At 48.9% G+C, this 27017-nt stretch overlaps 2 protein-coding genes across 14 annotated transcripts in view; one reads left to right on the top strand and one right to left on the bottom strand.

The window, feature by feature from the left end:
- The window catches only part of LOC149119863 (uncharacterized), an 80523-nt gene extending 60763 nt beyond the window's left edge, over window positions 1-19760 (bottom strand). For 2 of the 11 annotated variants that reach the window (XR_016227282.1, XR_016227281.1), the window contains exon 1: window positions 19389-19548. Coding sequence is in view for 6 of the 11 variants with exons in the window: in XM_089323314.1 (XP_089179440.1) it covers window positions 16843-16914; window positions 19389-19760 (444 nt within the window). In the remaining 5 variants the exon portion in view is untranslated. Of the gene's footprint in view, window positions 1-2412; window positions 7862-8962; window positions 9289-10193; window positions 10345-11358; window positions 15365-16501; window positions 16915-19388 lie in introns of those variants that run through there. The other 9 variants (XM_089323315.1, XM_089323312.1, XR_016227280.1 and 6 more) reach the window with 8 other exon arrangements.
- Window positions 19676-27017, top strand: part of PITPNB (phosphatidylinositol transfer protein beta) — a 61716-nt gene continuing 54374 nt past the window's right edge. For all 3 annotated transcript variants that reach the window (XM_070065778.2, XM_051826657.3, XM_051826658.3), the window contains exons 1-2: window positions 19676-19769; window positions 24185-24215. In XM_070065778.2, the coding sequence (XP_069921879.1) occupies window positions 19750-19769; window positions 24185-24215 (51 nt within the window). In that variant the 5' untranslated portion in view covers window positions 19676-19749. The remainder of the gene's footprint in view (window positions 19770-24184; window positions 24216-27017) is intronic.

Genomic DNA, 27017 nt, shown 5'->3' with positions numbered 1-27017 from the left:
TTGAGTTCGCCAACTCCGACCTTATTTAGACAAGGCCATATCAAAGCAGAAGTTCTCTCCTCCCTTCAGAGAAAGGTACCTCCTTCTTTGATGGCCCGTTCTTTCCGCTGGGATCTCACAGAGATCTTTCATTTAGGTCATTTTTTGCCACAGTGTCTTGGCTTTTCATGCCTGAGATACTCTCATGGGCCTTCTAGCCAGATCCGAATGCCTTAAGGGCTGATTCTGAAGCCAGAGTGCTGCATCCTATCCCTCTTGAAGCTTTTAAAATTCTGTGAGTTTTAAGTCAGTACATGTCAAAGACATATACTTAACTGAAAGAACCTGGTAACAAAATTTCTGACATCCCTGAAAATGTAACAAAATCCCAAATTTGTAGAATTTTGTGAAAGAGAACTAAACACATTGGGGCCGAAGAAACTACAGGGCAGTGAGAACCTCAGTGGGAACCAGGATTCTCAGTGAGTGCTGAAGAGAGATATGAGAGACTAGTAAAAACTACATGGATCTGGGTTTGAATGAATAAGATACTCATGGGGAACCAGCATCGTGGTGCAGTGGGCTAAGCTGCTGCTTGTGCCACCGGCATCCCCTATCACAGTGCATGATCGAGTCCTGGCTGCTCTGTTCCTGCTCCAGCTTCCTGTTAATGTGCCTGGGAACAAAGTGGAAGATGGCCCAGGTACTTGGACTCCTGTCTCCCACGTAGAAGACCAAGATGGAGTTTCTGGCTCCTAGTTTTTGCTTAGCCAAGCCCCAGCTGTAGCAGCCATTTGGAGAGTGAGCCAGCGGATACAAGATCTGTGTTTCTGCCTCTGTCACCCTGCCCTTCAAATAAATAAACCTAAGGGAAAGAAAACTGTTGTATAAATAAAATCAGACAGCATGTGATTAAAAAAAAAAAAGCCATGGGGGAAAACACTGTGGCACAGTAGGTTAAGTCTCCGCCAGCATCCCATATGGGTGCTAGTTTGTGTCCTGGCTGCTCCTCTTCCAATCCAGTGCTCTGCTTATGGCCTGGGAAAGCAGTGGAAGATGGCCCAAGTGCTTGGCCCTGCATCCGTGTGGGAGACCCATAAGAAGCTCCTGACTTCTGGCGCTGGATATGCCCAGCTTTGGCCATTGCAGCCATTTGGGGAGTGAACCAGTGATGGAAGACCTTTCTTTCTGTCTCTCCCTCTCAAATAAATAAAATCTTTAAAAAAAAGGCCCCTAAATGACGGCAAACTCAGAAGCCGTAACACACCCAGCAAAACACTGTCCTTCCAGCTCCATCTGCTATTAAGGGAAAACCAGTTTTCTTGGCAGAGCAGCAGATTCCAGTGTGGGGCAGCAGGAACTGTTTGTGACCAGCCTTTTCCTGCTGGGTCCTGTCACAGCGAGGTAGCTCTCAGCGAATGCCAGGAAGACATGAAAGGTCTTGGAGACCACATGAAGAGATCTCAGACTGAGGACAGGATGGCGTAACAATTAGAATAGAGGAAGTATATGCTAGTGCTTCAAACTCCCCTAAATCTACACTGAAGAATAGTAACTGATCACCTGAGGATAGCAGGAAACTCATTTTGCAAACTTGAAAAGAAAGAGACAAAAATCAATGGTTTATGCTGGCTTCCCTGTACAAACTGCACTAGATGGCTAGTTTCTCTCTCTAGAAGGATTGCAGCCAACGAATCAAGAACTGATTTAAGAATGTCACTGTTCTTCAGCTCCTAACAGATGAATGCCTCCATCGATTTAGCAGTAAGGGCTGTGATCGCCAAAAGGGACAATGGAGGTACATCCTGGAGGAGAAACAGCCACCTTGTTTTGAGACAAGTTTGCCAAAAATGCCACACCTGAGCCTGACCGAGCCTACGGATCCAGCAGCAGCAGGACCCAGACCGTGGGAAAGCACCTAGGTCCAACAACCTGATTCCCTCAGCAAGTTGCATGGGGTGGAGAAGAGGGACGGGACCATCTGCAGACTGCAAGACACCAGGTACACTAGAGAGCTGCCGAGATGCACATCGCGGTGGCCCAAACTATGGAGAGAGGCCAGGAAGCGATTCCCTCAGAAGTCAAGAAGGCAGAGACTTTCGGGGAAGAGGGTACTTGGGGTTTTGGAGAAAACTGGCACTCACCTGTCTCTTGAGGAGGTAGACCAAACAACTGCTGTTCTTGCTACAGTAACTAATTAGCTTTATGTAACTCGGGGGTATCTGTATTGTATTACACAATAGAAAGGGTTTTAGGAAAACGTTTGAAACTATGATAGAAGAGTTTGAAGAAACAGGTGTTCTGGTAGAAGTGCAAATTGGTAGTTTTTACAGGAGTCAATTAGGCGATTATCAGTAGAAATCATAAATGTGCATATCCTTTAACCGAACAACTCTACTGTGAGGAATTTCTCTTATAGTTACAAGAATACACATGTTGTTGTTTTTCAAAGATTTATTTATTTATTTGAAAGGCAGGGAGAGGGAGAGGGAGGGAGGGGGAGAAGGAGAGGGAGGGAGGGAGGGAGATGTCTTCCATTCAATGGTTCACTCTCCAGATGGCCACGGCCAGAGCTGAGCTGAGCCAAGCCAAAGCCAGGAGCTTCTTCTGGGTCTCCCACACAGGTGCAGGTGCCCAAGGACTTGGGGCATCTTCTGCTTTCCCAGGCCATAGCAGAGGGCTGGATCGAAGTGGAGCAGCCAGGGCTCGAACTGGTGCTCATATGGAATACTGGCTCCACAAGGATACACATGTAAAAGGCTGCTTATTGTAGGACTCTTGTAACAGCAACTATTAGATCAACCCAAGCAGCTGCTCATAGGAGATGACAAGTCAGAGTGCAGTGCATGCATACAATAAAATACACACACCCACACCCATAAAAACTGAAGCAGCCCAAACTAATCAACACATGTAATGCAACTCTTATCAGAAGCTCATCCTAATAGTCATATGGAATGTGAAGGAACCCCACACACCCCAAACACCCTTGGAAAATAGTAACAAGACACTGCAGGACCAGTATTGTGGCAAAGCAGGTAAAGCCACTGCCTAAGATGTTGGCACCCCATATGGGGGCCAATTTGTGTCCCAGTTGCTCTACTTCCAATTCAGCTCCCTGCTAATGGCCTGGAAAAAGCAGCAGCAGATGGCCTGTTTGGGCCCCTGCCACCCAAGGAGAGACAGGATCAGGGGAGGGGGTCTTAAAAAAATAGCCCATGGAAAATGAGTATTATGGAAAAACTCCTTGCATGGATCTCATAATTTTTTGCACCAAAATAAACATGACTTTTCAATCTTTTTCCATGAACTTTTAAATTACCCTTGCATAATACAAAAGAAATGATTTCCTGTGACAGGGTACACCATGGATACGATGTCAAGTGAAACAGGCCGGTTACAGACAGGCGAACACTGCTTGGTTTGCCCTGTATGGAGTTCCTAGAGTCGTCAGGATCGACACAGTAGAGCGGCACTGACCTGGGGTGTGGGGCGATCACTAACGCAGTTTCAGGAGTAGGAGGAGGAGAGGGTTCTCAAGATGGATGGTGATGAGGACTGCACAAAATCACGTGCCAAAAAACTGCTGAAAACGGAGGCAGCTTTTGGCACACAGCCAGAGAGACCGCTCTGCGGGCAGAGCCGAGCTTTACGACATGGCCGAGCCCGGGATTGTGTTTCCCTGGATCTGCTGGCCTAGACGGCGGCTCTAAGTTAGATCTGGCCAGGAAGAACTCACACAGGGCTTATGGGGCAGAAACAAAGTACGGCCGTTGCTCAACAAAGCTTTCAGGAAGCAGACAGCGATGAGCACAAAGGTCCATGGACGGCAGTATGTTGTGCAGTGTCTCCTGGGTTCCAAGTCCAGCCCTTCCTGCAAGATTACCCAGCCCAACTACCGCCTGCAGCCCCAGGCTCGCCACCAGGAAGTCGCTCTAGACCCGCTGCTCCCTTGCGCAACCTCCCTGCAGCAGCCGCGGGCTTGGGTTTTCAGCCTTCCCGACGAGGTCTCCCCTGGCTGGCCAGTCCTCCTCTCATTCTCCAGTTCTCTCTTCTCTGGACATTCCCCCCAGCAACTCCTGCGCCCAACTCACACCGCAAATCCACGCAGCAGCTCCATTCCTTTGAACTGTCTCAAACATTCTCTGAGATGAAGGAAGGAACAGCAGCAAGATGCAGAATGTTATATACACTAAAACTGATGTTTTGGGGGCCGGCGTTGTGGCACAAGGAGTTAATGCCCTGGCCTGAAGCACCGGCATCCCATATGGGCGCTGGTTCGGGATGCTGCTCCACTTCCCATCCAGCTCTCTGTTGTGGCCTGGGAAAGCAGTAGAGGATGGCCCAAGTCCTTGGGGCCCTGTACCTGTGTGGGAGACCCAGAAGAAGCTCCAGCCGTTGTGGCCAATTGGGGAGTAAACCATCAGATGGAAGACCTCTCTCTCTCTCTGCCTCTCCTCTCCCTGTGTAACTCTTTCAAATAAATAAATCTTAAAAAACTAATGTTTTGTTTTAAAAAAGGGTGGGAAGGGGAGAAAAAAAAATAACTGTATTTGCTTATATATACCACATCTCCATATGGACACAAAGATACTGGTAACATTAGTTTCTGGAGGTGCCAGGACAGAAACAGAAGAATTTCTGTACATTTCAAGTTATGAAATGTGATTGTATTATCTGTTCAAAAATAAATGTCTTAGCTCATGTCAAGAGCCTTGGGTGATCACTGGCATCATACATAAGAGTGTTAATTGTTAAATTAACAACAGGAGTCACTGTGCACTAACTTCCCATGCAGGACTTCTGTCCTCAAAGAGTTGTATTATGAAAGTAAACAGTAGGAGCTGGCACTGTGGCGCAGTGGGTTAATGCTCTGGCCTGGAGTGCCAGTGTCCCATGTAGGCACTGGTTTGGGTCCCGGCTGCTCCACTTCTGATCTGGCTCTCTGCTATGGCCTGGGAGGGCAGTGGAGGATGGTCCCAGTCCTTGGGCCCCTGCACTCGTATGGGAGACCCGGAGGAGGCTCCTGGCTTCAGATCCGAACAGCTCCAGCCACTGAAGCCAGTTGGGGAGTGAGCCATCGGATGGAGGACCTCTCTCTCTCTGTAACTCTGACTTTCAAATAAATAAAATAATAAAAAAAGAAAGTTAACAGTAAAACTTGTTCTCAAAGATTTCATTTTATTAAGTGGAGAATATTCTTATGTGTCATAAGTTATAGTTATGTCTAAGTGCTCGCAGAAGTTGTATTATTCTTGGCTGATTTTTTTTTTTTTTTTTTTTTTTTGGACAGGCAGAGTGGACAGCAAGAGAGAGAGAGAGAGAGAGACAAAGATCTTCCTTTTCTGTTGGTTCACCCCCCCCAATGGCCACTGCAGCTGGCGCGCTGTGGCTGGCGCACCACGCTGATCCGAAGCCAGGAGCCAGGTGCTTCTCCTGGTCTCCCATGCGGGTGCAGGACCCAAGCACTTGGGCCATCCTCCACTGCACTCCCGGGCCACAGGAGAAAGCTGGACTGGAAGAGGAGCAACCGGGGCAGAATCCAGTGCCCCGACCGGGACTAGAACCCGGTGTGCTGGCGCCACAGGTGGAGGATTAGCCTAGTGAGCTGCAGCGCCGGCCTACTTGGCTGATTCTTTAAAGTTATTTAAGTTTCTAAAAAAAAAAAAAAGTGACATGAACTTTGAGATGCAATGACTTTGAACAACCCTTGTCTCAACTGTTGAGAAACAGGTTTTTTTTTTGTATGCGTTTGCAAACTGTTGACATCTACCCTACAATCATGATTTGGCACCTTCTAACTTAGTTTTTTACTAATCTTAAAAAAAAAAAAAAGCTCTAAAGGGAACTTACTTTTCTTCAGTTAATAATGTAAAAAAGATTAAACTGAGGCCAGCCATGTGGCACAGCGGGCAGCACCAGCACCCCATATGGGCACCTATTAAGTCCTGGCTGCTCTACTTCTGATCCCTGCTAACGTGCCTAGGAAAGCAACAGAAGATGGCCCAAGTGCTTCGGTCCCTTCACCCACGTGGGAGACCTGGATGAAGCTCCTGGCTGCAGTCTGGCTCAGCCCTGGCTGTTGAAGCTATTTGGGGAATGAACCAGCAGATGGAAGACACCTCTCTCTCTGTGTCTGCCTCTCTATTAATTCTACCTTTCAAATAAATAAGTAAATTTTAAAATTTGCACTTTATTGAAAAGCAAGATCCAGGGTAGGCTTTTGCCTAATGATTCCGACAGTAATTAAGATGCTTGTGTTCCTTTTCAGAGTGCCTGCATTGGACTCTTGGCTCTGACTTCCAATTGCAGTTTCCTCTCAATGCAGGCCCAGCGAAGACAGCAAATGACAGCTCAAGTAGTTGAGGCCCTGCACCCATTTGGGAGGACCTGGACTGAGTTGTGAGCTTCGGCCTGGCTCACTCCTGGACACTGCAAGCTTCTGGCGACTGAACTAGCAGAGGGGAACTCCCTGCCTCTGCCTGTTTCTCAAATGAATCACAAAAAACAGAGACAAAAACTAAGACCCAACAACACAGCCTCTTATAAGATACTGTCAATGTGACAACAGAAGGGTTAAAAGCAGGGAGAAGATACTATAGAAACACAAATCATATTAAAGTTGGTATCAGGCAAGACAGGCTGAAGAACAAGCAATATTATGGAGGATACAGGCAGGTATTTCATCACAGTAACGGGACAATCCATCAAGACGACACACACATCCTGAGTGTGCCTGCATCTGCTGACAACACACGAGAGGCAGAAGCATCAAACTAGGCCGTAACACAACGTTCAGTAAATCTGGAAGGATTAAAATCATCACAGTATATTCTTGAACTATAATTGAATTAAATTGGAAATTAAAGCAGAAATGTGGAGAATATGCAAATATTTGGTAATAAAAAATACAATTCTAAATAATCTAAAGGTTAAGAAGAAATTAAAAGAAATTTAGAAAGCATTTCGAATTGAATGAAAATAAAAATACACAATTTAGAGTGTAGCTAAAGTAGAGCGTAGAGATAAAGGAAGCAAGGTGCAAAAGCAAGAAATTCCAGATTTACTATACAGTTTTTTTTTTTTTTTTTTTTTGACAGGCAGAGTGGACAGTGAGAGAGAGATAAAGAGAGAAAGGTCTTCCTTTTGCCGTTGGTTCACCCTCCAATGGCTGCCACGGCTGGCGCACTGTGACTGGTGCACTGCGCTGATCCAGTGGCAGGAGCCAGGTGCTTCTCCTGGTCTCCCATGGGGTGCAGGGCCCAAACACTTGGGCCATCCTCCACTGCACTCCCGGGCCACAGCAGAGAGCTGGCCTGGAAGAGGGGCAACCAGGACAGAATCCGGCGCCCTGACCGGGACTAGAATCCGGTGTGCCGGTGCCGCTAGGTGGACGATTAGCCTAGTGAGCCGCGGCGCCGGCCATACTATACAGCTTTGAACTTAAAGCTGAGAACAGAAAAAATTAAACCAAAAGTAATTAGGCAGAAATAATAAAATGTAAAAAATCAATTAGCTAGGGTACAAATAGAGAAAATCAAAGACACCAGAAAATGGTTCTTTAAAAAGATCAATAAAATAGACTCTAGAAAGACTGATTTCAGCACTTCTATCACATTGGAGCTCTTTTTAAAAATGTTCAATTATTCATTTGAAAGGCAGAAACACACACACACACACACGCACAATCTTCCATCCACTTGTTCACTCCCCAGTCACCTGGAGCCTGGCACTCAGTCTGGGTGTCCCATGTGGGTGGCCAAGGGTGTGGATTAGCAGGAAACTGGAATCAGAAGCAGAGATGGGACTTCAGTGGAGGCAGCTGGATATGGGACGTGCGCATCCCAGGCAGTGTTTTAACTGCTACGTCAAATGCCTGCTACTAAAGCAAGAAAAATAAAAAATATTGATAATGAAGATATAAAACTGTCTTTAGTCAAAGTCAATGTTATAGTTTATGTGCAAAATCCTATGAATCACACAGTGCTTCAACAAGTGATCCAGCAAGGTGAATATGCAATAATCAAGTACATCTTTACAAACTATAAATATTTGAAAATTTGAAAAAAATAGAATTTTTTTTTTTTTTTTTTTTTTTTTTTGGCAGGCAGAGTGGACAGTGAGAGAGAGAGACAGAGAGAAAGGTCTTCCTTTGCCGTTGGTTCACCCTCCAATGGCCGCCGCGGCTGGCGCACCACGCTGATCCGATGGCAGGAGCCAGGAGCCAGGTGCTTCTCCTGGTCTCCCATGGGGTGCAGGGCCCAAGCACCTCGGCCATCCTCCACTGCACTCCCTGGCCACAGCAGAGGGCTGGCCTGGAAGAGGGGCAACCAGGACAGAATCTGGCGCCCCAACCGGGACTAGAACCCGGTGTGCCGGCGCCGCTAGGCGGAGGATTAGCCTAGTGAGCCGTGGCGCCGGCAAAAATAGAATTTTTTAAACAGCATCCAAAATAGGATGAATACAACCAAATATGCACAAAGCCTGCACCTATAAGCTACAAAATACAGTGGAAGCGGCTGTCACTATGGCACAGCGGGTAAAGCCACTGCCTGTATGTAGTGCCGGCATCCCATAGGGCACTGGTTCAAGTCCTGGCTGCTCCACTTCTGATCCAGCTCTCTGCTATGGCCTGGGAAAGAAGTAGAAGATGGCCCAGGCCCTTGGGGCCTGCACCCATGTAGGAGACCCAGAAGAAGCTCCTGGCTCCTGGCTTCAGATTGGTGCAGCTCTGACCACTCTGGCCATTTGAGAAGTGAACCAGCAGATGGAAGACCTCTCTCTTTCTCTCTCTCTGTAACTCTGCCTTTCAAATTAATAAAATTTTTAAAAAAAATACAGTTGAGAAATATTAAAGACCTAAATGACAAAATTTACCATCCATGAAGATTCAATATTAACATGTCAGTTGTTCCCAACAGTTCTACAGACTGAATGAAATTCCTATAAAAATTCCATAAGGCTTCTTTTCTATACAAATTAGTAAATTTATTGTAAATGATTATGAGAAATGCAAAAAATTTAGACGTGCCAAAACAATTTTCCAAATAGAGAAACTGGAGGAACTGCGGTACTTTAGCACAATGACAGACACAGTGACCAATGCCAACAGGACGCAGTGCAGTAACAGACCCCCACACACATATTACATGTACGGTCTGGTGATCTGCAACAAATGAGTAAAGCAGAAATCTTTTAAAAATGGGCTACAGGGGCCGGCGCTGTGGTGCAGCAGGTTAAAGCCTTAACGTGCAGCGCTGGCATCCCAGTCCCGGCTGTTCCACTTCCGATCCAGCTCCCTGTTATAGCCTGGGAAAGGAGTAGAAGACGGCCTAAGTCCTTGGGCCCCTGCACCTGTGTGGGAGACTTGGAAGAAGCTCCTGGCTCCGAATCAGTTCAGCTCTGGCGTTGCAGCCATCTGGGGAGAGAACCAGTGGATGGAAGACCTCTCTCTCTCTCTCTGGCTCTACCTCTCTCTGTAACTCTTTCAAATAATAAAAACAGATCTTTAAGGGGGGGGGGGGGGGAAACAGAGCTATAAGGGCCAGTGCTGTGGTACAACGGGTTAAGCTGCCGTTTGCGAGGCTGGCATCCTGTATCGGAGCACAGGTTTAAGTCCCAGCTGCTCTGTTTCCAATCCAGCTCCCTGGTCACGTTCCCGGGAAAACAGCAGGTAATGGCCCAACTCTTGGGCCTATGACACCTTGTGGGAGACCCAGATGGAATTCTGGGCCCTGGCTTTGGCCTGGCCCAGCACTAGGCATTGTGACCATTTGGAGAGTGAACTAGTGCATGGAAGATATCTGTCTCTTCCTCTCTGTCACTCTGCCTTTCAAATAAGTAAAATAATTTTTTTTTTAACAAAAAGGGCTACAACTACTAGATATCCATATGTAAAAATTCAATCATGAGCCGGCGCTGCGGCTCTCTAGGCTCTCTAGGTGCCTGCAGCACCGGCACACCAGGTTCTAGTCCTGGTCAGGGCGCTGGATTCTGTCCCGGTTGCCCCTCTTCCAGGCCAGCTCTCTGCTACAGCCCGGGAATGCAGTGGAGGATGGCCCAAGTGCTTGGGCCCTGCACCCCATGGGAGACCAGGAGAAGCACCTGGCTCCTGCCTTCAGATCAGTGTGGTTCTCCGGCCGCAGTGGCCATTGAGGGGTGAACCAATGGAAAAGGAAGACCTTTCTCTCTGTCTCTCCCTCTCACTGTCCACTCTGCCTGTCCCCCCCCAAAAAAAAAAATTCAATCATGATTCTTACCTTGCACATACAAAAAAAATCTTACCTGAAATGGTGCACACACAGACCTCAATGTAGAAGTTAAAACCTTGAACTTTCACAAACACAGACATGAAAGTGCCTGTGACTGGAGAAGTTAAGGACACAAAAAGCAAGACTCATAAGAGAAAAAACTGACAACTTAGACTTCATCAGAATTTAGAACTTTTGCTGCTTGAAAGATACCACTAAGAAAACAAAGAGGCAAGCTGCTCATTGAGAATACCCGCACCTCCTCTTGAGACAGGACTTCTATCTAGAATATATAAAGAGAACTCTCACAGATCAGGAAAAGTCACCAAGCTGGGGTCAGTGCTGTGGCACAGTGGGTTAAGCAGCTGCCTGGGGTGCCGGCATCCCACACAGGCACCAGTTCAGGTCCCAGCCACTCCACTTCTGACCAGCTCTCTGCTGTTCCTCCTGAGAAGGCAGTGGAAAATGATCCAAGTGCCTGGGCCCCTGCCACCCGCATAGTAGACCTGGAGAAAGCTCCGGGATGCAGCCTGGCCCAGCCCCAGCAGTTGGAGCCATTTGGGGAGTGAGCCAGCAGATGGAAAACCTCTGTCTCTCCCTCTCTGTAAGTTCACCTTTCAAATAAACAAATAAATCTTAAAAAAAAAAAAAAAAAAAAAAAAACAACTCACTGAGTTAAAAATGGGCACAAGGTTTGATCAGCCATTTGACAAAAGATACAAATGATCAATAAGTACATGAAAAACTGCTCAACATCAGTAGTATCTAGAGAAACTACAAGTGTACCACAGTGAGATGGCGCAGCACTTCCTCTAGAATGGCTAAAACGTGCTGATGGAGGTATGGGGTGGCTGACTCACACATTGCGCGTGAGGCGGCGTACCCGTGCAATCACTTCCCAAATCAATTCTGCCACTGCTCCTAACATACACTTCCTGGTCCAAGAGAAATTTTCCCAAAGAAAACACGGAAGCAGGGGCTGTGGCAGGGTGGGTTAAGCCACATCCCACATGGGGGTGCCTGATTCAACTGCTGGCTACTCTGGTTCCAAACCAGTTTCCTGCGAACGCATTCTGGGAGGCAGCAGGTGATGGTTCCCTGCACCACCTGGGAGACATGGAGGGCATGCTGGGCTCCTGGCCTTGGCTTGGCCCAGACCTAACAGACATTTGGGGACCAACCCAGTGGATGGATGATCTCTGTCGAGCTGCTTTTTAAATAAACATTAAAAAAAAAATAAGAAATGAAAACACATTCACAGAAAGGTTCCTTTACAAATAGTCACAGCAACTTTATTTATGACCAAAGTCTGGAAAGAATTCAAAAGTCCATCAATAGATAAATGCAGAAACCAACCCTGGTAGACCCATACAGAAGAAGAACACTGAGCAGTGAAAGGCCTGAACCACATACAACAGTAGTAGGGACTCTCAAAAATCTTATGCTTAGAGAAGCTGGATGAAAGATCACACACTATAATTCAAGGAGGTCACACTCTAGAAAAGCAAAGTCTAATGAGCACGTATCAGACAACTCCTAAAGGGAGCGTATTTTCTGTATGTGAATCATCCCTCAGTAAAGCAAGTTTAACATCTTCTGCACATTAGAAGGCTGGACTACGATTTCTCCTCCCTAAGATGGGGACAATGCCAGTCAATACCTACTCCATACGTTGTGACCAGTAAATGGGGTCAGATGAGTTTGTGGGAAGCATGAAGAACTGCCTGACATAGAATAAAAGCTTAAAAAAAATGTTACCAAGATAAAAATTCTCCTCATTTAAAGATACTAACCCTGTATGACAAGGTCACTACAAACCAGAGGACTTCAACTAGGGACAGTTTTACCCACCGGGGCCTGGGCAATGACTACCTACACTTCTAACGATTAAAACATACTACGGGCATCTCATGGAGACAACAGGGGCAGTGGTATACACTGTGTGAGGCACAAGAACAGCCTCCACTACCCCAAAGTACCTGGCCCCAAAGGTCAATACAACATAGGCTGAGAAAGCCAGCCATAGACACAGTGTCAAAACCACCCTCCGCAGGAGAGGAGGTACTTCACATGGCATTCAAATCCAGGAGGGCTGTAAAGGTCTCCTACCAGGAAAAAAAACAAAAAACAGGAAAAAGAGGAAGGAACAAGAAAGAACACTGTCAATACAAGAAAACATCCTGACCCTGCAGGCAAATGCAAAGTGAATACAGGAGACAGCCCTTTAAGACAAAAGAAAGGGCAAAACATACAAGTTGTGATAATTATGAATGTTGGTGAGGACATCAACAGAAATCCGTCCTGGGCACTGCAGGAAAGGGTGGACTGCAGCCAACATGAATGATGTTCCATACAGACTACACAGTAGAATCGCCAACAGTGATCAGGGACAGTGGGTACCTCCAGGAGTGACGTGTTTATCTCAATTTAAATGAACCCTTCCTGGGGCAGGCACGTGGCAGCTGAGCGGCCCATGACCCACCAGAGTGCCTGGGTTCAATACCTGACTCTGGCTCCTGCCCCAGCTTCCTGCTGACGCAGTCCCTGAGGAGCCACAGTGACGGCTCAGGTAACTGGGTTCCTGACCTACATGGAGACCCTATGAGTTCTGGGATCTGCCTGGACCAGTCCTTGCCACTGGCATCTGGGGAGAAAACCAGTGCATGGGAGCTCTCTGCCCCTCCAACAAAAATCTGAAGAACAAGGTTACTGTTGCTGCTCTTCAGAAACTTCTAGATGGCTCCAGCTCACTGAATTTCCTTTACCTATTAGGCAATCTGTAACACAGGTGCTGTATATACTTGTGTCCTTTTATGTCCTGTGGACATTTGTAGTCACCCTTTTTAGAAGCATAAATTGAGTCTCTAAGAGACTGCTTTATTCAGGGAACACAGCCAGCAAGTGTTCAGGCCCAGGTGTTCAGGATTCAAGCCCAAGTCCGTCTATCCCGAAGCCCAACCCTGTCTCCCACACAGTGGTAAAGTAATTACAACCTGTACCTGGACGTTTTTTGGGATTATTTTTAGTTTTTGTAGAACTATTCTCAACATCATTCTGGAATAGAGATTTTTAAAAAATGGGATGGCATGGGCTGGCGCTGTGGCTCGCTTGGCTAATCCTCCGCCTGCAGCGCCGGCATCCCATATGGGCACTGGGTTCTAGTCCTGGCTGCTCCTCTTCCAGTCCAGCTCTCTGCTGTGGCCCGGGAGGGCAGTGAAGGATGGCCCCAGTGCTTGGGCGCCTGCACCCACGTGGGAGACCAGGAGGAAGCACTTGGCCTCTGGCTTTGGACTGGCATAGCTCCGGCCATGGTGGCCATTTGGGGGGTGAACCAATGGAAGGAAGACCTTTCTCTCTGTCTTTCTCTCTCACTGTCTAACTCTGTCAAATTTAAAAAAAAAAGGGGGGGGGGATGGCAAAAGGCCAGTTAAATAGGGCGAATGAAATACTGATCCCTCCCGCAGAAAAATGTTCAGGTGTGAAACTACCCATATAATTTCAGTGATTCACAAAGACCCTGGGGCTCCATCAACAGGCTCTTGGCTCTCAGGTTAAAAGTATCTACTTTAGGGAAAGAAGTTCAATCCTAATATTTTTTTTTTTGACAGGCAGAGTGGACAGTGAGAGAGAGAGACAGAGAGAAAGGTCTTCCTTTTGCCGTTGGTTCACTCTCCAATGGCCGCCGCGGCCGGCGCGCTGCGGCCGGCGCACCGCGCTGATCCGATGGCAGGAGCCAGGAGCCAGGTGCTTCTCCTGGTCTCCCATGGGGTGCAGGGCCCAAGCACCTGGGCCATCCTCCACTGCACTCCCGGGCCACAGCAGAGAGCTGGCCTGGAAGAGGGGCAACCGGGATAGAATCCGGCGCCCCGACCGGGACTAGAACCGGGTGTGCCGGCGCCGCTAGGCGGAGGATTAGCTTAGTGAGCCGCGGCGCCGGCCTCAATCCTAATATTTAAAGGACTGTGCAAATGTCTTTGTTTGACCACAGCTGTGCTCTGTCAACTACATAAAGTGTTTCACACACGGATTGTTCTGAAATCTTGACCTGCCTCAGTAAAAGCTAGCTCATTCTTCACTATAATCATCTCTTCACTTTAGAACTACGTAAAGTAACGAGACAGGTGGTTACATGAGGCTGGGAGAATTAGTTTAACTCAAGGCTAACACTGTGGCTCAGCAGGTTAACCCAACAGCTTTGACGACAGCATCTCATATGGACGTGGGTTTAAGTCCAGACTGCTCCACTTCTGATCCAGCGCTCTGCTAATATGCCTGGGAAAGCAGAAGACAACCCAACTACTTGGGCCCCTGTACCCATGTAGGAAACCCAGATACAGTTCCAGGTTCCTGGCTTCAGCCTGGCCCAGCCCTGGCTGTTGTGGCCATCTGGGTAGGAACCAGTGGACAGAGATCTCTAACTCTGCCTTACAAATAAGTAAATCTTAAAAATAAACTCCTGGAAAAATGAGTTACTTTAATCCAATCTCATGAAAGTAAGGATGAAAGTAAGGACAAGGCAGCCATTCGTTTTAAAAAAGTGGTTTGCATTCTTATCTAGAGACAATTTCTACTAAGTTATACTCCACTTCATAGGTATATTTGCAAAAAAAACAATCACAGAATTCAGCTTCCTTAGTTGTAATACAACTTTCCACAATGGAGGTGTTAATACATTAGTCATTTTTCTTAAAAGATTTATTTATTTGAAAGTCAGAGTTACAGAGAGGGACAGACAGATCTTCCATCCACTGGTTCATTCCCCAATGGTCGCAATTGCCAGCGTGGGGCCAGCCCAGAGCCAGGAGCTTCTTCTGGGTCTCCCACCAATGTGGCAGGAGCCCAATCACTCGGGCCATCTTCCACTGCTTTTCCCAGCACAGAGCTTGATTGAAGTGGAGCAACCGGGACAGGAACTGGCGCCCACAAAGGATGCCAGTGTTGCAGGTGGCGGCTCTACCCGCTTTGCCAAAACACCAGCCTCCTTGTTCATGGCCTTCATTTCACTACGGGTGTCTCATGTCTTTTCTACTGGATAGTTCTCATCCTTCTCTCATTCTGTTTTTATCCTTTAAGCATACTTGTAGCACAGACTTACTGGTAATGTAGAATGGAATTTTTTTAAAAAAGATTCTTATCTGAAAGAGTTAGAGAAAGAGAGGGAGAGACAGAGATCTTCCATCTGCTGGTTCACAAATGTCCCAAAGACCAGGCTGGCCCAGACTAAAGCGAGGAGCTTCATCCTGGTCTCCCACATGCGTGCAGGGCCCCAAGTGCTTGGGCCATCTTCTGCTGCTTTCCCAGCACACTAGCAGGAAGCTGGATCCATGTGAAGTAGCCAGGACCCGAAACGGCACTCACATGGGATGCCAGTGTCAGGCAGTGGGTTAACCTGCTGCGCTACAACGCCAGCCCCCAGCACTCTTTTAGTCGTCTGGACACTTGAGTATTAACTACGAGCAGAAGCTGTGCGAACACTTCTGGGGCGCCTTCACTAATCAGAGAAACTCCGCAATGCTGCAATTTCTCCTACTGATAAAGCATGTTGCCGGCGCCGTGGCTCAATAGGCTAATCCTCCACCTGCACCTGCGCCCGGTTGGGGCGCCGGATTCTGTCCCGGTTGCCCCTCTTCCAGGCCAGCTCTCTGCTGTGGCCCGGGAGTGCAGCGGAGGATGGCCAAGTTCTTGGGCCCTGCACCCCATGGGAGACCAGAAGAAGCACCTGGCTCCTGGCTTCGGATCAGTGCGGTGCACCGGCCGCAGTGGCCATTGGGGGGTGAACAAACGGCAACAAGGAAGACCTTTCTCTCTGTCTCTCTCTCTCACTGTCCACTCTGCCTGTCAAAAAAAAAAAAAATAATAATAATAATAATAAAAGCATGTAAATCACAAAGTGAAGCCGGCGCCGCGGCTCACTAGGCTAATCCTCCGCCTAGCGGCGCCGGCACACCAGGTTCTAGTCCCGGTTGGGGCGCCGGATTCTGTCCTGGTTGCCCCTCTTCCAGGCCAGCTCTCTGCTGTGGCCCGGGAAGGCAGTGGAGGATGGCCCAAGTGCTTGGGCCCTGCACCCCATGGGAGACCAGGAGAAGCACCTGGCTCCTGCCATCGGATCAGCGCGGTGCGCTGGCCGCAGCGCGCGGGCCGCGGCGGCCATTGGAGGGTGAACCAACGGCAAAGGAAGACCTTTCTCTCTGTCTCTCTCTCTCACTGTCCACTCTGCCTGTCAAAAAAAAAAAAAAAAAAAATCACAAAGTGATCCACAACACGACGTGACTACTTACATAAATGCGGCAATCAGTATGCTCCATCTAAATGACATCCTCCGACACAGGAGTGTGATACTCCCACCCTACGGTCTCTAAATACCTTCTAGATTTTGACCATAATCACATCCTTTCTCTGAGAACTGCCTGCATGGCTCAACTGTCCTGCCCAGACCCTGCAACCTTCCAGGTGGTCCCAGCCCTTCCCCCTAAGGGAAGCCCCCCAGGACACTCCTCTCTCCTCACCCCCAAATGAGTTACCTGGCCTGATAACACCGAGCAATAAAACCTCCTCGGCCTCCCGGAAGGCAGGCACCTGGGGCAGCGGCCCTGCCCTGCGGCAGGCGGGCTACTCAGTCTGAGGGCACTGAGTGGTTAAGCCTGGGGAGGAACGGTCCCAGTCTACACTCAGCAACGCCTCCGTCCTGGAGAAGGGGTAGGAGAGACAGAGAAACCGTGGGAAGAAGGTGGCTCAGTCCCTTAAAACCCCAGTCTGAACAAAGACCACCAGCTCAGCTCTCTGCTGAGCCAGCCTGGCCTGCCAGGTGCACTCTCTCCATTCAACCACATAACCTCGCTCTCCCCAGTCTGAGTGACTGCGCACTCTCTCTGCCCATTCCATTCTGACGGATGCCCTATGCCCAATAAACCTCGCTACTTCTGTTCTCTGACTCACCCCTGAATTCTCTACTGCGCGAAGACAAGAACCCCACGCTACAGTCTCCACTAACATCTCTATCACTTCAAACAGTGTTTAGCACAAACAGGTAAACTGGCACTCTGCTGTGGGGTACAGGCTGGTGTCCCTAACAGTGACTAATCCCCTACTCCGTGCTTCTGACTCAGCCCCCAACTAACGTACCTGGGAGACAGCAGATGCCACCCACGTGAGAGACCCAGGTGGGTTTCTGGGCTCCTGGTTTGGACCTGGCCCAGCCCTGGCTGATGCAGGCATTTGAGGAGCTAACCAGCAGATGGAAAATCTGTCTCTTCCTTTCCAATAAAATAACCTTTAATAAAAAAATAAAGGTGCCCAAACAATATGAGTGATTGTCAGCTTCTAAGCACCCAAGAGCAGGTAACTTCCTTGAATCCTGCATTCACAATAACTAGTCCATAAACCCACAAACAGTGGGGCCTGGCTGTGGCTCTTGGTTAATCCTCCACCTGCGGCGCCAGCATCCCACATGGGCGCTGGATTCCAGTCCCGGTTGCTCCTCTTCCAGTCCAGCTCTCTGCTGTGGCCCGGGAAGGCAGTGGAGGATGGCCCAAGTGCTTGGGCCCTGCACCCCATGGGAGACCAGGAGGAAACACCTGGCTCCTGGCTTCAGATCGGCCCAGCGTGCCGGCCGCAGCGGCCATTGGGGGGTGAACCAACGGAAAGGAAGACCTTTCTTTCTGTCTCTCGCTCTTACTGGCTATAACTCTACCTGTCAAATAAATAATTTAAAAAAATTTTGTTTAAAAACTGACATACAGCAAAAACGCAATGACTTACAGGAAAGTTTCTAGCATTTTGGCAATTAGGTCACTTCCATTTCGTTCATAATTTTCATTTTATTTGAAACACAGAAAAAGATCAACCAACCTTCCATTTGCTAGTTCACTCCCCCTAATGCCCACAACAGCCAGGGCTGAGCCACGAGCCCAGAACGTCAACTGAGTCTCCCACCTGGGAGGCAGGGAACCAAGACCCAGAGCCACCACCTACGGACCCCCAGGGTGCACATGCGCAGAAGGGGCCAGCACTGTGGCTCAGCAGGTTAGCACCGCAAATGGGCCCAGGGGCCGGAGGCTGGAATCCCCGCGGATCCACTTCTGATCCGGTTCCCTGCTAAGGTGCCTGCAAAGGCAGCGGCACATGGCCCAAGTGGCAGGTGGGAGACCAGGCTGCAAGTCCAGGCTCCTGGCTTCAGCCTGGCCAAGCCCCAGGGACTATTTGGGAGTGAACCAGTGGATGGAAGCTAACTCTGCCTTTCAAATAAATAATCTTAAAAAAAAAAAAAAAGTGGAGGAGCCATAACTTGAACCAGGACTCCTACACAGGTGTGCCACGCGGGGACGTCCTGCTGTGCCAAACGCCTGCCCCCTCCCCCCGTGACTTTAGAAGCGGCTGTAACCCTACATAGTCCAGTGTCAGAGGTACCACAGCTTCACACGTGTTTCCGTTTTTATTTTTAGTAGTCTTGCCATAGCTTCCATGGTTCTCAAGATAGAAATTCTAACACCCAGCGATCTAGGTTATGAGAATACTTAAAAAAAAAAAAAAGTTGGCGCAGGAATGGAAGCGTAGCGTAGACATTTTCTGCAATCCACGCACACAGCTCTCGTGATGCCCCGTTTCGTGCTGGCCGCACCTGGCCCCCGCGGGCCTGCCTTCCCCGGGCACCGCCACCAGCGACACCCGGGGGCTTTATCCAGGGGAGTTCGCTCCACGTCCAGACAGGGCGCCTCCTGAGGGCAGCGCTCGGTCCACTCCGTTTCCGGCTGTACCCCAGGGTCTGGAACCGCGCCTGGCACACAGCGAGGGGCCCCTCGGCCCTACCCAGCCTGAAGCCCCTCGCTCCGGCCCTCTTTCTCCCCAAGGGGGTCTCGGTCCGGGTGCCGAGGCTGTGTGGCCCCAGCTGCTGGCCCTAGGCAGGTTGGGGGGGGGGGCGGTGGGCACTCCGGAAGTTTCTGGAACGGCCAAGGGAGCGGCCATCCGGGTAGGACAAGCCCTTGCCGAGCCTGAGCGGACAGACCCCGGGGGTGTCAGAGGTCATGGAACCCCCAGCCCCACTCCCAGAAGCCTTTAATGTGACTTTGGAGGCAACGTGTCGGTCAGAAAGGCGGGCGCCCTCTCAGGACAGAGAGAGAAAAAGTCGGGCCCGCCTTGCCGGGAACTGACTGGAACACTCACCGGAAAGCGTAGGCTGCACAGACGCCCCGAGGGACCGAGGCTGGAGGGAGGAGCACAAGGAAGCAGACGGGCGTGCACGCCTCGAGTTCGCGCAACCGCAGGAGACGTCGCGTGCGCCCGCCCCTCAGGACGCGCAGCCGCAGTGCCGGCCTCGTGCGGCCGGGGTGGGGCGCGGAACTGGGCGGAGCCATGCCCCCTGGTGCGCTGACGCGACGGGTCGCGGCGGAAGGGTGCCGGGGCGCAGGCGCGGCGGTGGCTCGAGGGCCAGGGGGCGGGGCCGCGCAGGCGCTGTGAGAGGCGGTAGCGGCGGCGGCGGCGGCGGCGGCGGTAGCGGCGGCAGCTGTGAGGGGGTTCCAGGAAGATGGTGCTCATTAAGGAATTGTGAGTGGGTCGGTGGTCGCGAGCGAGGCTCCTGGAGGGCAGGAGTGGGAGGTTCCTTTAGCTGAGGAGTGACGGGATATTCCTAAGACGGGGCGAGACCCGGGCCGGCCGCTCCCGGCGCTCGTCCCCTCCCCCCGACAGGCGCCCCCGGCCCACCCGGGGTCCTGTCTCCGCGCGCCCCTGTGTCCTCCAGGCCTTGCGCTGGCGACGCGGGCGCCCTCTGGCCCCGGGGGCAGGCTGCTGGGCCGAAGCGCGTGGCTCGGGAAGGCGCGGTCGAGAGTTTCCGTCGGGACCCGCCTTTTCCCCGGCCCGGGCCCACCCTCAGGCTCGCCGGGGGCCGCGGAGCCCTGGTCCGAGGGTGAAGGCGGCGCGGGGCGGGATGGGGGGTGGTGGTCTGACTGTGATTTGTTTCCTGGGGTGGAGCCTGCTCGTCCTCGGCGGGAGACGGGGCTGCGGGGCGGAGGCGGCCCTGGGGTGGGACTCGAGGGGCCACTCGGGCGCCCTGGAGGTCCCGGGCGCCCGGCCCAGACGGGGCGGCACCGCGGGCCCCACCTGCTGCCGGAGGTAGAGATGAGATAGCACGTGGTGTGTGGAATGGAGGGATCTCCAGGTGTGCAGAGCTAGGAGCTGTCGGTGGCCGGCCGGCGGGTGGCCCGCTCGCTGTCGCCGCTCGGGATTTCCAAGATGGCCCATGCTTTTAGAATTGTCACGCATTTCTTGCCGCATTTGCTTTTCCCGCACGTTATTATTCATGCTAACTCTGAAACCTTTAAGAAAAAAAAAAAAGTCACCTGTCACTTTTGTGCGTAAAACTCTGCCAAAGCTCCCCGTGGCACCACGAATAAAGAGGCGAAAGTGTTTCCAGCGGCCAGCTGATGTCTGTCTTACCGCTCGCTCCTTGCTGTGCCTCCCGTCCCGGGCCCTGCACTGGCCTGCGCTGGGCCTGCGACCCCAGCCCACCGCCTCGTCGTCCAGGTCTCTGCTCAGGTGTTGTCCTCTCGGGGAATCTCTGTGTAAGGTCCGCGGACCTGCCCGCGGCGCGCACTCGCGTCGCCCAGCCTTTAGAGTAGTTCCTGGCGCATAGCAGGTGCTCAGTAAACGCTTCAGTCCGTGGAGGAAGGGTTGCAGCTTTGGTCGGTGACAGGGATCCTGGGAAAAGATGCTTTTTTGTTTATTTTTGCATTTTGCTGTAGAGTGAAATGTTGCTACTGAAGTTGGTTTCAGTACTGCACTCGGGGTGGACGTGAAGCTTCCAGGTTGGTACGTTGTTTCAAGCAAGTGGCTTTCAGTGCTCTGGCGCCTGATGCAGTTGGGTGGCAGAAGTTAAGACAGATGGAGGACCAGGACGAGGAAGTGGACATGACCAAGTTTCCTAGCAAGGGGGTTGCAGAACTGATGTAGGCCAGATGGATTTAGTGATTTGCGTTTTATCAGAGCTACTTCCTTCTTCCAAATACGTGAATCGGGTGTTCAGGAAAGCCCTCTGCCAGTCCAGGGAGCTTGTCAGCCTAACACAGGGAGAGCAGCACCCACCAGGAATGCCCCCATCACGCTCTCCGCAGACTTTTGTTTTCTTTCGTCGAAGTGACAGATGTCGAGATGTGCCCAGAGTGGCAGCTCGTTCACGCGCATGTGGCTCCCCGCGATGGTTCCCTCCTGGACCCTGGGAAGGCCGGCCTCTTCCTCAGGAGCAGTAAGCACGGCGCTCCAGCGTGGCGAGGCTGGTGGGGTTTCGCGCTTCCGCAGGGATCTGCAGTGCTGTAAAGTTCCTCCTGTTTCAGGTCAGAAGTGACTTTCCCAGGTGGTACCTGAGCAGTAGATGACGTTTTAGAGGATTAGTTCCTAGTCCCATTTTGGAAATGATTTTCATAAGTTTTAGTTTTTTTTTTTTTTTTCAAATTGTTCTAAAATACTGCTTTTTTGGTTAATGAAAAATCAAAACCTGTCCCTTTGGCCACTTGCTATCAAGTAAATCTTGAAGTGACTTGACTCCGCATTCAGAATGTTTTAATCAGTTACTTCAGCTTTTAGAAAGAAATTTCTCCAAAAGTGTTGTTAGGGGCCAGCACTGTGGCATAGCACATGAAGCCAGTGCCTGCAGTGCCAGCATCCCATATGGGCGCCTGTTCAAGTTCCGGCTGCTCCACTTCCAATCCAGCTTTCTGCTGTGGCCTGGGAAAGCAGTGGAAGATGACCCAAGTCCTTGGGCCCCTGCATCCACATGGGAAACCTAGAAGAAGCTCCTGGTTCCTGGCTTCGGATTGGTGCAGCTCCAGCCGTTGCGGCCATCTGGGGAGTGAGCCAGCAGAAGGAAGATGTCTCTCTCTGCCTCTACTTTTCTGTGTAACTCAGACTTTCAAATGAATAAATTTAGAAAAGAAAGAAAGAAAGTGTTAAATAAAATGAGGGAGCTTCTGCTAGTGAGTAGTCATCCGCAGCGGGAATTTCGCTTTACGACACTTCAGGGAAAGCTGTACCACACTCCCACTCCGTCCACTCATCCTGGCTGTGACCTCTGCTGATAGCCCCTTACAGTTCCCCAGCACATCTTCTGCCTCCTCCCTCCTCCTGTTTCTCAGTGTTTTTAACCACCTACAGGTGACTTCAGCTCAGCGCTGGGTACATCACTCACTCCTTGGAACAATCCTTCAGGAGTTCTTACTACCTGATGAATTTAACGCATCTCTTACCCTAGCATCCCAGCCTCTGGGAAAGCAGTCCCGAACCCTGTGTTTTTAACTTCCATTTCCCCAGTTTACTGAGACAGTGAGCAAGTTCGTGTGTACTCTGAGGAGACAAGCTAGGATGGTTGAGACTTGGAGGTATGGAAGGATCTAGGCTAAGTTTCTTCTTGATTAGAATGGAAATAAGTAGTGTTGTGACTTTGAGGAGGATGTGCAGTTGTTTTTAGATCACCATTATCAGAAGGACAGTAATGAGGGGACCCCCCCCCCCGAAGTCAGAGAGGAGGGAATAATAGGAGACAGGTTTTGTACATGTTGGAGATAGTGATGTGAACGTTCGGACATAGATAGCTGAGTGGAAAGTGCGCCTGGAATGAAAGCTACATAGAATAGTCTGGGTTATATTGTCCTCTTATGTTTCTTTAAAGAACATCTAGTAACCAAGAATGTGTAGGTTAAAATGTTGTCACTATTAGAAACAGAAAAAAAAAAATCTTAAGAGTGGAGCTAAAGAGAAACTGAAATTGAAATAGTAAAACTATTGGGAATTTTGCATTAAATTAAGATTGGCTACAAGAGTTTTTTTCCTGTGCTTTTCATATAGTTTAAAATCTGGAGATACAAGGCAGTATTCTGTAAAAGAATATACTGTAGTGTTTGTGGATTCACCTTCAGTACTGTGTCACAGGTAAAACGGAACTGTCATGACATTCATTTGATATATCCAATAACCAACAGTCCTGGACAAGATCAAATTCGCATCAACCTTAAATCTGCTCTGGAAGAAGTCATAAAGCTAGATTTCCTTGTTGAAGTTCTTTGTTACTAATTCCTAAAGGACCTCTTATTTTTATCTTATTGAACTTGAGGAATAATTGGGTAGTAAGGGAAACAGTTTCTGGGAACATTTCACTCATTAATAAGATTCAAAAAAGGCCGGCGCCACGGCTCACTAGGCTAATCCTCTGCCTAGCGGTGCCGGCACACCGGGTTCTAGTCCCGGTCGGGGCGCCGGATTCTGTCCCGGTCGCCCCTCTTCCAGGCCAGCTCTCTGCTGTGGCCCGGGAGTGCAGTGGAGGATGGCCCAGGTGCTTGGGCCCTGCACCCCATGGGAGACCAGGAAAAGCACCTGGCTCCTGGCTCCTGCCATCGGATCAGCGCGGTGCGCCGGCCGCAGCGCGCGGGCCCCGGCGGCCATTGGAGGGTGAACCAACGGCAAAAGGAAGACCTTTCTCTCTGTCTCTCTCTCTCACTGTCCACTCTGCCTGTCAAAAAAAAAAGATTCAAAAAGGATATGAATTTTCTGTAAGAAGTGTCAAAAACAAAATGCACAGTGCAAAGATGGGAAATGAAACCATGCTAACAATTTCATGAGGGCAGCCTGACCTACAGCCTACAGATCACACACCTGTCCCCTGCAATTTTCAGTGCACTCTGCTGGCTGCTTTGCCACTCTGCAGCTGCATCTCTGGGGTCCTGGTGTGAGGACACGACTGCAAATGATCATTGAGATCCAGGAATGGTACTTTGATTTCCCGGATTTAAAAATCCTCAGCTGTGAGGGCTGTACGCATTGCAAAAACTCCTTCCGTGAACGACATGCTCATATTTTCAGATTTAAAAGATCTGTCTATGGTATCATTGGACTTGGAAGCTCTTTTTAGTCTTGAAAGCCATGTTTTAAAGCTATGTAATATGTAACGTATACCCTTTTCCCTTTTGTCTTTTCAGCCGTGTGGTCTTACCATGTTCAGTCCAGGAGGTAGGTCTTTTATGATGTACGTGGTTACCTGGTATGAATCACTTTGTGTCTTTGTTTGAACTTATTTTTGTACATTTCCTTGTACTTTCCATTTACCTTTTCCTTCCAGTTTATATGACAACATGAATTGGAATGGGTTATGGTGATCAATTGCAAATGATTTCTTCTACACTGTCTTATTTGGAAGAATCTAAAGGAGGTGTAGTTTAGGGGACAGGCATTTAGCCCAGTGGTTGGGATGTCACTCGGGACACCCATAGGCCATGTGAGTGTGCCCAGGTTTGAGTCCCTCTCTCTCAGGTGGGGATCCAGATGGAGTTCCTAACTCCTGATTTCCTCCTGGCCTGCCCCAGTTGTGGCTAGCATTTGGGGAGTGAACCAGCAGATGAGAGATATCTCTTTGCCTTTAAAAATGAAATTGGAAAGTAGTTTAAACTGTGTGCCAGTGAGGCACTCTTTCTACATCTCAGGAAATGAGGCTCCAACCTCAACTTAAGTTCTTTAAAATTTTAGTAGCTAGCTGCTTAGAGAAGCAACCTACTTGATTGTTGGACATTTTAAAACTTTTGTCTTTACTTTCAACCACGTTACTTTCCTGTAATGTTTGACTGTTCATACTGTTCATGGTTCATCCCCCTCAAGCAGGAGGAGATAATGCTGCTATCCTGCCTACAGTGTCCCTTCAGGTGTTTGGATGCTAGTTCTCCCAGTACCTCCCTGTCCCCAGCCCTTTTGTTTCATCTCAAAAGGTCAGAAGGTTAAACATTCCTGGCACATTTATTTGGCCTAATATAACATGACCTCTAGACTTCCCCAACAGCGGGCCTCATTACTGCAAATGCTGTATTTGCTGTGAGCTGAAAACAGTATTCCAGACATGGTCTGGCCAGCACGTAGCTGTGAGAGTTATTATCTTTATCTGCACATGACATAGAAACACATCAGCTATTCAGAACATGCATATCCTGCAGTTGGAGCTCTCTGTAGTATAAAGCAGAGAATAAAAGCAGAAAAGATTTCTGAGAAATCAAGAAATGTGTAGCAAAACCCAGAAAACCTCCAGACCCTTCTGAACTTGCTTACAGTTCTGACTTGCTCAGCTATCTGGTTTTCCTGGAGTTGACAGTAGAGTAGAAGCAGTGAGTTGGAAATGGGACAAAACAAACTGATAACCTATGAAGTGACAGCTGACAGAAGACAGAAGAAAATGCCAGGCACTAAGAAGGAGTAGCTCTGGCCCTGTTTAGTGTAGACTTGAACACAGCTGTATGTATCTGAGTAGTGCCCGAGTTTTCAGTATATTAAACCACACTGGAGGGAAGCCAGACAGCCCAGTTCTTTATTTGTGCAATTGATTGTTTGAACTTGAATGTGGAATTTGACATTTGTTTTTGTTAGATTTTTCTCTTCTGATTTTAGCTGGTTGAATCAACTTGTTGAAATCCAAGTCTTGAAATTATCACCCCCCAAATAATCTCAGCTTTTTGTCATATTAAGATTAATAAGCCTGCCTCATGTCTCCATTTAAACTATTCGTAACAGAAGCAGGGGAAAGTGTAGTAGCGTACCACAAAAATGTTACTCCATCAATAATAGTTTTGGGTACTATTGTCTGATTGTTTCTCCTACTCTGTATCTTTGACTAAGACAAATTACCTTTTGATTTAGACACATTTTAGTCCTTTTTTAAAAAAATGACTGTTGAAAAGTATTTTTTGAAGGACTTGAATGTATTGTATCATGAAAAACCAAGAGAAGTAAGGGAGCCCTCTGCACGGTCCACAGTCCCTGCAGACACTTATGGAGCGTGTGAGAAGTGTGCTTGCGCTCCAAGCGGTTCCACGTGGAGTAAGATTGTGCGTGACTAAATTGACCTGCAGAGTGGCGTCATATCCTCAGTAGCTTCTTGGACAGGAACATGTAAATACAGTGACCTGTGTTTTTCTCCTGGGGCTGTTAGTTTTGGATTACAAGTTCTTAGAGGTAGATTTTTAGTATTTTTCTTTGAAAATACGCTTGTAAAGAAGAAGAATGCTTCTTCGGCTGTCTTCATTGGGAAAAAAAAATCTGGCCAGACTTGAAGAGATTGGAGGTAGTGCTGTGGCTTGGCAACTGGAAAAAGAACACAAGACCTTTGCTTTTTATCGTTTGTTGCAGCTGTTAGCAACTCCGGATTGGTGTAGAGCAATACTGCTGATTCTCAGGTGTTAGAGCTCACTTTAAATGAGATAGACTCCAGACAGCAGTTTCCTGGCTCTTGGTTGGGCTTGTATGAGGGTACTTCTAGAACGTTAAGGAAAATGGAATTGAAAGCTAAGTTTATTTTGGGACAAAAAGTTTTGAAATCCATGCATACAAGGGGTCTTTGTCATGGGAAATTCATATTATAAAAAACTGGATTACAGATTTTTTACATCAAAATAAACTTTTATTTCCATTTTCCCACAAAGTTTTTGCGATTGCCTTGTGTATTTGTAATACCTTAAGAATTCTGTTTACTGAAGAATCTTATTGAATGATTTTGAGCCTGAGCACTGTTTCTGACTGGTTGATCAAGGGCCAAATTGGGCATGTCATACACAAGCCAGGGCTTAAAAAAAGACCAGAGTTCAGAGCTGTCATGGTTTTTGAATGTTGGGTTTCTTTGTTGTTATATTTTGTATAGCTCCTATTTGTCATTGAGAACCGTAATCTGATTGGTCAGTGTTAACTGGCAGTGACAAATTCCTGCCACAACTTCCTCAGAAGTTTATGAAATTAAATGAAGTACAGTCGATGTGAATATGCTTTGGAAAGTACAAA

This window comes from Oryctolagus cuniculus, chromosome 21 (genome assembly GCF_051225735.1).
Source record: "Oryctolagus cuniculus isolate XC-2025 breed Fujian yellow rabbit chromosome 21, ASM5122573v1, whole genome shotgun sequence".
Classification (NCBI taxonomy): domain Eukaryota; kingdom Metazoa; phylum Chordata; class Mammalia; order Lagomorpha; family Leporidae; genus Oryctolagus; species Oryctolagus cuniculus.
This window is presented reverse-complemented; position numbering and strand designations above follow the sequence as displayed.